The sequence below is a fragment of the Aptenodytes forsteri genome, unplaced genomic scaffold (assembly GCF_000699145.1).
Source record: "Aptenodytes forsteri isolate BGI_AS27 unplaced genomic scaffold, ASM69914v1 Scaffold50, whole genome shotgun sequence".
NCBI lineage: Eukaryota > Metazoa > Chordata > Aves > Sphenisciformes > Spheniscidae > Aptenodytes > Aptenodytes forsteri.
This window is the reverse complement of record NW_008795126.1, coordinates 3,561,911-3,572,543: the sequence shown is the minus strand read 5'-3', so window position 1 is coordinate 3,572,543 and position 10,633 is coordinate 3,561,911. Positions and strand designations below refer to the sequence as shown.

At 38.5% G+C, this 10,633-nt stretch overlaps 1 protein-coding gene across 1 annotated transcript in view; it reads left to right on the top strand.

Moving 5' to 3' along the window:
* Positions 1 to 1,029: 1,029 nt before the first annotated feature.
* The window catches only part of PLCG2 (phospholipase C gamma 2), a 58,958-nt gene continuing 49,354 nt past the window's right edge, over positions 1,030 to 10,633 (top strand). The window contains exon 1 of the mRNA XM_009277302.2: positions 1,030 to 1,231. Within this exon, the coding sequence (XP_009275577.1) occupies positions 1,036 to 1,231 (196 nt within the window). The 5' untranslated portion in view covers positions 1,030 to 1,035. The remainder of the gene's footprint in view (positions 1,232 to 10,633) is intronic.

Sequence of the window (10,633 nt, the reverse complement as noted above, 5' to 3'; positions counted from 1 at the left end):
AAGAGTTGCTTGTGTAACCGTCCCAAGAGGTAATCCTTCCTTGGCCGCCGGTTATACTGTCAAAAAAGTTGGAGGCTTGGTGAGTGAAATAAACTGCCATGGTCAAAGCCATTTGTGCAGTATAATTGCATTTACACTATTTTTTGGTTAGGAGAGGGTATGGAAAATGTGGCAGAAAATGCTACAGAGATACCAAATACTCCTTTAGAGGAGGTTTTTAACATAGTTCTGCTTTAGTTTGAACACTTTTTTTCATGTTTCCGATGTGTTCTTTAGTTTTTTTAGGCTTAAATGCTTTCTTTGTTATGACCTAGGTATTATTTTCTCTGGCATTTCAATGTTTTGCATTCTTTGTGTTTTGCTCTTTTGTCCTTATTACTCAGGTATACTTACATTTGGTATTTCTTTCAGGTCTTCTTTCTTGGTTTTTTTTCTGCTTTTTTTCTGTCATAAGGCTGAGACTTCAGAAACATAAATCTGTATTTGTAGTGATGGGGGTGTACGTGCAGTTGAAGATGTGCATGCATAAAAGCATACGGGGAGTTATGTCCCTTAATGTGATTTTTATGTATTTTGGCTAAACAGACCTTGGCTTACTTTATTTTGGTCTGGAACACTGCGTATTTCTGTGTTAGAAGACTGAGGACGCAGTTAGGGGTATGGTGCAGCCAGAAGAGAGGCATTGGTCTTGCTGAGAAATTTAGATCACAATTCATTGCGTGCAGTAGCTGCTCCATCCAGCTCTTCATTTTTAACAGATTTTGCAGCAGCACGTCTACCGAAGTGTCACTGGTAACCGCTCTCTGGGAAGACTGTTCGTACTTTCTTTCAGGATGAAACAGCAAGGATGCTGTTAATGTTAGCCATGTATCTGCCTTGTATTTGAATGGGCAGGAGTCTCTATTAGGTAGTTTTAACTTACACAAGTGTGATTTTTAAAGAAATAAATATGCTGTTTTAAATATTGAATTTTCTCCCTGTCTTTTTTCTTTTCAGGACACTGAAAACCATAAAAGTTTGATTAAAAAAAAAAAAATGCCCAGAAAGAGTATAGACTATGGAGTGCTGCCCGAGTATGAGAAAAGCCAGATCAAAAGGACCTTGGAGTTGGGAACTGTTATGACAGTATTCAGTCTTAAGAAGAGTAGTCCAGAAAGGAGGACTATTCAAGTCATAATGGAAACCAGGCAGGTAGCATGGAGCAAGACAGCTGACAAGATTGAAGGTTTCTGTGAGTATTTGCAAAGTGTACCTGAACTTGGAGTTACTAATAAATTGATGTAATGGTCAAATATTGATTTAATGAGCCTTTGTTAACATAATGAAGTTTTTGGCTGAAAGAGTTTGGTGATTTGCTGAGAATATTCTGAATTCTTGCAATGTAGGTGAAGAATCTTCTGCAGCTTGTTATTTAGGTATCTAACACTACTTAAATATGATTAACGTACTTTTACCCTAAGCCCTGTTCTCAATGTTTTCATCTTTGAATATGATGGTGCTTGTGTTCTCTGTGAATTGAGTTACTGGGTGACAACTGTTTTCCATCATTAAGCATCAAGATGTCTTGTAAATTCAAGCTATTAGTACTTCTTTACCCCTTCTCTCTCCATAAAGAAAAAAACCTCTGAATACAAGGAAACTGAATTCAAATTTCTGTTTTCTCAGGGAATTTGCTGTTTCAGGATAGAAATTATTATTTAGGACCAGTATTGGAAAGTACCAATGACTTAGGAGGATGAAGCTGTGAGATGTAAGAGATGGTGTCAAGGTCCTGAGTTGATACTGTCTCTGTAGTTGATATTTGAACTGACTAAACCCACTATTTATAACAAGGTTGGGAAATAGAAGGGCAGTGTAAAGCTACATAGGACTGCAAAAGCTATGGTAGAAGAATAAAGTGAGACTAATCTTCAGTTCTTACTGAACATGGCTGATGTCAACCAAGCTCAGCCTGTGCTTCTGGGGATTTGTACAGCTCCTGTATTATGTAATTACAGTGCTTGCATATGACTATATGGTAACTCTTCTTTATTACGGGCATGATTTTACTATGCAACTGCTAAATGGTGTTTGCCTTCAATAAAGGAATTGAATTGTTTGCCTGATTTGCCAGAATCATTTATTGGTCAGCCTCAGCTAATATGAGAAGCTTGGAGTTGAGGAACTGGGGCTATAGGGGAAGATAAATTGTAATAAGAAGTTGGAGTTTGGAGTTGGAGAGCTGGGAAGGCTGAGCAGGTATGTGTTGTACTGTTTCAGTGCTACCCCATACACAGAGCAACTGTGACTGGCACCAGTTACTCCAGTAGTGCAACAGGCAGGAGCCATGCTCCTGGTGTTATCCCTGGATGTGAGTACACACTAATGTGAGAGAAACTGGGAAGGAGGATAATGGAGTTTGTCTGTTGAGTTGTGGAGTTTTAGAAGGGTGGTTTGTTTTTGTTTTTTTTTTTTTTTGAAATACACAGTAAGTTAAACATGCATTGATCTGTAAGGTTGCAGAGTGACAGGCACTGAGAAGTTGCATGGTTTTTGGATTGTCTGTGCAGCTTCCCTTCATGGTCCTTACTTACAAGTATTAAATCTCTGTTTGCTACTGTTTCCATTGGTTCCTGTCTCATTCCTTGTGCAGACTGGACCTGCAACTGGAAATAGAATGTAATGGAATGAAAGACCGGTTGTCTGGAGGATGTTTTTATCATTGGTGGTGAAAATGTGGTCATATGCAGTGTTCTGGGAAAAAGGAAACAGGCCTGGACACCCTAATTAACAGGTACTCTGGATCATAATCTTGCAGTGCCCCAGTTTCTCATGTGGAAAATGAGGGTAATTATCCTTTCCTGTAATGACGTGTGTGAATGCAAGTACATTACTGGTTCTGATATGCGCAGATCCCAAAGTGAGGTGTGCCAAAAAAAAAAGTCCTGAGAGGAGTTGAATAATTCAGTTATGAGAGCATGGCTTGAATATGCTTAGCAAATAAAGCCCGGGGTTACACACAGAGCAGTAAGATTAAAACAAAATAGAAAATGACCACTTAGTGGGTGAACGAGGCATTAGAGTCCTCTGGCAAAAACAATATGTGATCATGTAGTTGAAGACTTACCGTAGCCGTTTGTACAGAGGGGCCAAATTTAAAACTGTACAGACTGTGCGTTCCATATTTTGGGGTCAACTTTTTCAGTGCTTGACTTGCAATCTTCTTTTATCAAAGCTTCCTGGTGTGTGTTTGTGGTAATACATCCTGACAATTAAATAGTTTGCTCTATGCATAGATTTTAACACTTCTATAAGAAGAATATTGTCATTTGACTCTTATACCTTGATAATCCATCAGGGTAATGACTTGCTTCCAGTTGCACAGGCAGTCATTACTAGAACAGGGAATATAGCTATAGATCTGTGATTTACCCAAAGGCCATCTGCCTCTCTCCCCGAAAACTGTAGTACTGTAGCAGTTTTTTTAATTGAGCAACATTTAAGTGACCTTTATAACGGTGGAAACTTTAGGTCTGAGAATATGTCATACTCTAAAGCACAGATATGCAAAATATTGTTTTGTTGTCTTAAAAAGCAATGAATCTGCCCAAAACCAAGATGTATTTTGCAGGCATTGTTTCAGAATATGATGTGAACAGTTGTTACAGTTTACCATGAACTGTATCTGATCTACTTGAAATGAAAGCCACTGCAGCTTTAACTTGCTGACAGTGTTTTTGCTGAAGAGGAAGGAAATATTTTATTTATTTATTTATTTAAATTTTGCTATTGCTTCTTTTAACTGAGACTCAGGCTTCCTTTTTGCTTGAAAAGTGGAAAATTACGGATTTGAAGCTTTCATATTTGATAATTAAATGCATGGGCTTCTTGAATACCAATGACAGGGGAATTAAAATTTTTATTTCTCTGGAGCTATACTGAGGAGATGGTACCAACTTCGTGATAGGAGAAAAGTTGTTTTGGCTCGTATATATAAATGTATATATGAATGACCCCAGGTATTCACTGGTGAATTGTGGTGACTCTGTGAAAAATAAAACCCACATTTTTAGGTTTTGTTTGGTTTTTTTTAGTGGCCAAGAGCATAGACTTATCTCAAGTATTACATTGTTTAATATGCTTGTGCTGTACAAGAAATAATATTTGTGATGTGATCTTAATGGTTGCTATTTGCATGTGCTACAGTCTAATAAGAATTAAGACTCAGTATGGGTGGGAAAGTTAAGATGGCTTCCTGTTGTGTGTGTGTGCCACTGTAACTCAAATTTGGCAACTGCTCTTTACAGAAGGCAGAAGAATGAATGTTTGCATCTGCTATGGGGTTTGTGTTTCTAAATCAGATAGTGAGGAGAGCTCTTAAGCTTTGGGACACAAAAATAGGCTGCTAATAGATAGAGAAGATGGAGACCAACTTTTATACTTTATTTTAATATTCTCCCTTTGGAAATTAAGACAAGTTTTTTTTTTCTCTCTCTAACTGCCCTGAATAGTGTTGGGAATTTTGGATGTCATAGTGCTGATTTTCTTGCTGGTGAGCTGTAAATGTGTGAAGGACACTCAAATTCCTCTAAGCCAGAGTTGCTTATAATTATTATAAGGGCCTTTTTCAAGTTTGGTTAATATTATTTTGGCAGTGATTTAAGTTAAGCCTTACAATAACAATAAGGCAGCTACTCTTATTCTGGAATAAATTGACCCATGCAAGGGAGATGTAGGATTAGCTATAGTGATATAAATGTTTAGACAACCATGGCCCTGAATGTGGCAGTACTGTGTATTTTAAATTGCATTACTCTTGAAAGGGTCCCTTTCGTTAAAAATCTGACAGCATTTCTGTTTAGAGCGAAAGAGTTGCTAAAATTATGGCTGTTTCCTGCTCAGTGCAGATTTGTTTCTCTGGATGAGTAAGTAAAATGGAGATACCTTTCTTTAGAAAACTCTTTCTAGACCCAGGCCTTTGGTGTGGTAACAAGTGAAGATATACAGGGGCTTGGAAATCTGGTTTAAACAGTCTCTGTCTTCATTGTGCAGCTCAGACCACACAATGTCTAAATACTGGAGATTTTACATTGACCTTCTGAAAGACTTGAGTCATCATATACAAAAGGATTTTTCTAACAAAAATGAACTGGGGAGAAACGTCTGTATTTTCCTCTAAATGAAAGAATGCAGGTTGTTTGTGTCCTTTAGGGAAGGATATGCTATTTCAACAGTAGATCAAAAGGCCAAATTTTAAGCTGATACGTATCAAGTAAGTCCCTTCACTTTAATAGAGCAACTGAGGTTTTTGGTCACTTTTTTTTAGTTTGGGAGTTACTGCGGTGCTGAGAATGGTGCTACACAACTTCTTAAATCTTCAAATACAGGGTTTTATTTTAGCTTCTGGTAACTTATAGCTTTACAAATCAGAGAGGGAGTATTATGTACCAGCTCTTCTACCAGTGCTAGTCCTCCCCGCCCACCTGCAAGAGAGGGGAAGGAGCAACCCATCAGTGTCTGCTCACACCCTTCCTGAATTGTGCTAACGGTGTTGGTAACCTGTGCATGAACAGTCTTTCTTTCCTGTAGAGCTGTGCAGCCAAGAGTTGTTCAAGTCAAGTGAGTCCTTGGATGGTATTTCAATTTTCATGAGGTCAAGCTAGCTGTTGAGCTTGTCCAAGCTAATCAGACTTGCTGAAGACAGTAGATTTTGCTGTTTGTAAGGAAACTCTGATCGTCTTGTACAATCTACGTTTCTTGGGTTTACTGTGATTCTGCTGTTGTAAAATGTAATGCTTTGTAGGCCCAAACAAAGATTAAGTGACTATGGGGTGTGTTTCTTTTTAGCCTGTAAAGTTAGGGGAGACTGGTAAATGAGCACCTTTCAAGAGAAGTTAAATAAAATTTGTCCACGTTTTCTGTTTTGTGGGAGCTTCAAGTTTCCTTCTAGATGAAAGGGGAAAGATTAGCAATGGAAAGAGAGGGGCTGCCCGTCCTGGAGTGTTTTTCAGGTTTAGTGGAGGCCAGGAAGGTTTTTAGTGCTGCTGCTCTTTTAGTCACCTGCTAAGACTACACAGTACCTTAAGTATGCCTTTCCTACATCAGCTGGGTCCAACACAACCCATTGTCAAAACCTTAATGGGTAGAAGGGAGCAATGCACCTTTGAGAAATGCTTTTATCGTGGATGTTTGGCATACAGGGTTTCATTAGTGTATTGAAATGAATGCTTGCAACATGTGCTTCCTTATGTGGGCCTGCAGAGAGCTATGCAAATAGCTGAAGGAAGCAGGTCTGAGCTAGATGTGACTGCATTCACCCATGCTTGGGCTTCTTTTAGTCATCTTGCTATTGTTCTATACATAGAGGCATTTTAGATGCCCTAATAGCTCTAAGATGATCTGAGGGAAATACTTGTAGACGCTGGCTACAAAATGTCGGAGCTTTTTCTTCTGCCTCTTACCTGTTAGTGGCATTTCTTTGTATCTTGCATTGTCCTCATTTTAAACTGTTAAAGATAACCTAAAGTTTGCTAGTTGGGCTATGGGACTGCTCGTGGGGCTCAGAATCTCAGCGCTGTTGATCCTAAGTTACCTAGGTTATCAGTGCCAAAAGATTGGTTTAACTTCTGATGACAAATGTTTTTCCCTTGAGGAGTTGTGTGTTTTTTGTTTGTGGTTTTTTTTTTTCTTTCCCCTGTTGTGCTTTGTATGTTGCAGTGTGGTATTAATACTTCATCAGATCATCCATGCTTTGAAGCCATTGTGGTTTTTTTTTCCCCCATTTATATTTCTTGGTATGCACACTAACTCTGGTGTCAGTGGAGCTCCTGTCATTGATTTCAGTAGGAGAAATTTGCTCCGTTTCTTGGATGAGAAGTAAGTTTTGGTGAGCATTGCAATAGTACTGCCCCATGGATAGACTGACCTGGCGAAAGGTTAGTGCTTCTGATGCAGAATGCACGGGGTCTTAGGGAGTGAGGGTTATAAATAGGAATGGTACTTCTGACTGTGTGTAAAATAACTTTGAGGTGATATTTTCACAGCCTAATATTAAGCAGATAACTTACAAGGCTAGTCTCACCTGTCTGTCCAGATAGTCAGTTGAGAGAATGAAAGGCTCCTCCAGAGCAAAGTTTAGTTCCTACTCTGAATTACTGTCTGCTGGAGGCTCTTGCTCTGGCCACTGAATATATGAAAAGCATAATAACACCAGCTTCCTAACTCTGAGGCAGTGAGGGTTTTTTGTGCTTTGTTTCTTTCATCTATACAGTTAGTTTAAGTATGGGAGTTCTGTTGCAAAGCATTGCAAATGTAAAAATGTGATTTGAACTTTGAGAGGAATTTTGAGTGTAAAAGGCAGCACAGAAATAAAGGAGCACTTTTTGCAGGGCCATGGGTCTAAAACCCATGGTACTAGATCTGTAGCTGGTATCAGATACCATTGCCAGGAAAAATAAGCAAATCTCTTAGAAGTCTAGGGTGGACCACAGTCTTCCCCCACCACTTTTCCTTGCTCAAGCACAGCCTGACTTAGAAGCTGCCTGGTGCTAGGGAAGGCATTTGGCAACTTTGATTCTGTAGCAGGGGAAGGTGTGCGGTGGGGAATGTTTTCCATCAAGTGATACCCCAGTGCAAGTGGGACCCAGTATGACTTGGCTATGGATTGTTTACCCATAGGTTTTACTGACCATTGTACATTCACAGGTTTGCAATTTAACAACTCTTGGTAACTATAGTAGATCTAAACTAACTTTTGCCTTACCAACACATGAGAGAAGGAAGCTTCAGTTTCCTTGTACGGAGGGAATTGATTTGCTTGTTTAATTTGTAATGGGCCCTTTTCTTGCAGAAACTAATTTATGCATACTAGATACATGACTCTGAAGCTGTGACTTACCAGCATGATTTAGTGCGGTGTGTTGCTCAGCGTGTCACTTTCTTATGTTTCTGCTGTGTATTTTTATTGTGTGTTTACCCTTTAAAACTGTGCGTGGGTCCGTGTGGTGGCCCTTGGGTCACACACACCCTGTGTTGTTTCTCCCCACTTCAAACTGTCGCAGGCTGGCCACACAATGGATGTGTGTTGTACATCCCCATGGTATCTGGGGATCACTTCTGCCTCCATGTCAGCTACTATGCTGCGCTGTTTCTTTGCTGGGATACCAGATGGCCCACAAACAAGTGTACTGTCATAGCTGAGATAGCGGTGGAGGGAACTACTGGACAGCAGTGAAAGGCACAGGGGAAGGAAGGGGTGGCCAAGGGTGCAAAGTGCTTGTCAGTACTCTGCTAAGAGACATGTCTGTGTGACCGGCACCTGGGGTTTGCTGACTGAAAGTACTTTTCAGCACTACCAAATAAGGCCTCCCAAATTTCCTTGTATTGTGGTATACACATTTATATGCACGTAAATAAATTAGGGCCCAAAGAGGTTATGGTATTTAAGCTTGTAGAGCAAGTAGGTGGCAAGGTGTAAATCTCCAGGAAGCTGATCCATAATGGATATTTAATTCTTTATCAGATGCACAGTGCTTTAAGGATAATTATCAAGGGAAAGTTTGTGGCAACTAGAGTTTGATTAGTCACTGGAAAATATGTGAGTTTCTGCATACTCTTCCATGAATACTTGTGTTAAGTGATGATTCACAGCCAGGAGAATTTATGCTCTGAGAAATCCGTGGTGCCTTCCTTGAATGTGCAAGCGTGTGTTTCTCTGTAATACAAGCATGCATGTTTCAAGGAAGATTCTGTTGAGGATATAAGATGATTTCTCTTTTTTTGATTGCCTAGAAATTTTTTTTTTCATGTGAACAGGTGACCTGCTTTTGTAAAATGATTTAAACCATATTTTAATCCCTTAATCTTTGGAAAAGAAAGATCACCTATCTTTTTTGATGTTCTTGATTTATTGCAAAATACTCAAGAAAAAAAATAATCTAGTGACCATTTAGTTGTGCAAGCACACAACAAGAAGTAGGTTTTAAAGCATTGGAGGGCCATGTTTAGGAAAAGGTCATACAATATATCAGCTGTTAAAATGCTCTTTCTGTACGTAGACCAAGAGGTTAGGGTATAGGGAAGGTTGAAAGACAAAAGGGAATAGATGTGATAGTATTAATTTATTCTGAGAACTTTCTGTTTCTCAGAGGATGAAATACCTGTGTTTGGGAATGGCAGAGATGCAGACCTCTTGTCAATGTAATTGCAAAATTATGAAGCAGAGGAATAAAGGCTACTTAAATTGAGGCTTTTGATGATAATGATATGCCTCAGTATAACACATAGTAACCATTTCTTTTTTCTTCAGTCCAGACCTTTATTAATGCAGTAGGACTATCTTATACCTTTTTTAATTTTTAATAGAAAGGTATGACCAACAATGCATAACATTTTATTTTAGGATTAACATAGACTGCTAATTTCACATTGTCTCTCTTCTCCTGTTTTTTCTGTAATATTTTTCCAGAGTTTGTAGAACAAAATGACTGTCGCCCACTTTTTAAATACATTTGCCATCTCAAATTCATTTAGTGTTACTGATCTCTCATCTAACCTATGAAAAATAATTAGCAAAGATTGTTAAGTTCACTTGAGATTTTCTTCCTGCTGAAAAGAGATTTTACAGAATTTGTCCTCTAGAATATGATTTTTAAAAAACCCATAAAACCGAGTTGAATTTTCATGTTTCACAGGTATATTAAGAAGGGGAGCGAATGGAAACAAAGAACTAACTTAGTAAACTCACATTATGTGTAGATTTAGAACCTGTGGGAGCTGCTCTATTTTTTCTTGATCTGCAAGATTGCACTGTATTTGTGTTTTCAGATTGTGTTACATTGCCAAGCAGAAATCACTAGTTTCTGCAAAACGTTGTACCTGGATATTTAATGATCAAAGCTCATTGATCAGGCCACATACAATTTACAGGGTGAGGTGAAATGCAGGGATGTATAATTTAATGTAATGGCAATCTTATGTATGTTGCCACAGGTGGTGCTGTTCTAGCTGAAAAGTTGGGGGGTTTTTATCTTCATTGTTGTATTTTGTGAATTTTATGCTGCAGCATGTTTTTCCTGAAATCAAATTTTGCTAATTTTGCTTTTAAAATCTTTGCTAAAATGACCTGGCAAAGAGAGTAAATTTTGGTTCTGTGCGTCCTTTTGGCTGTCAGATACATTGGGAAACTTAAAAAACTAACACCTAGGAGACTATTTATGCAAGTGGCTTACGTTGTTGAACAGAGATGAGGGATTTTCCCCAGCCCGCAGGTTAAACAGCTAAGTCATTTAATTAGTAGAATTGTTAATGCCAATGTGAACTTCCTTATGGTGGAAAACTTATTTATTTCCCTTTGGAGTAGATGGTATAAACATTTACAGCATCTGTACCTTTCTGGGAGAAGTGATGAGTATCCACATATTCTCCTGAGGACTGTGAAATGAGTGCTTCTTTTGGCTTCAATGTTAGACTTGACCTTGCTAGTTTCTAGTAGTGACTTTTTTTATTTTACTGCTATCAGAATTTCTTTCTGTCTGAATTTCCTTACTGTTTCAGACATAAAGTAATAAATAAACTTAACTCACACTGAAAACCCCAAGTCCATATTCTGTAATTTTCTTTCTGTTTTGTGTTCTGAACACTGTTAAAAAATGGT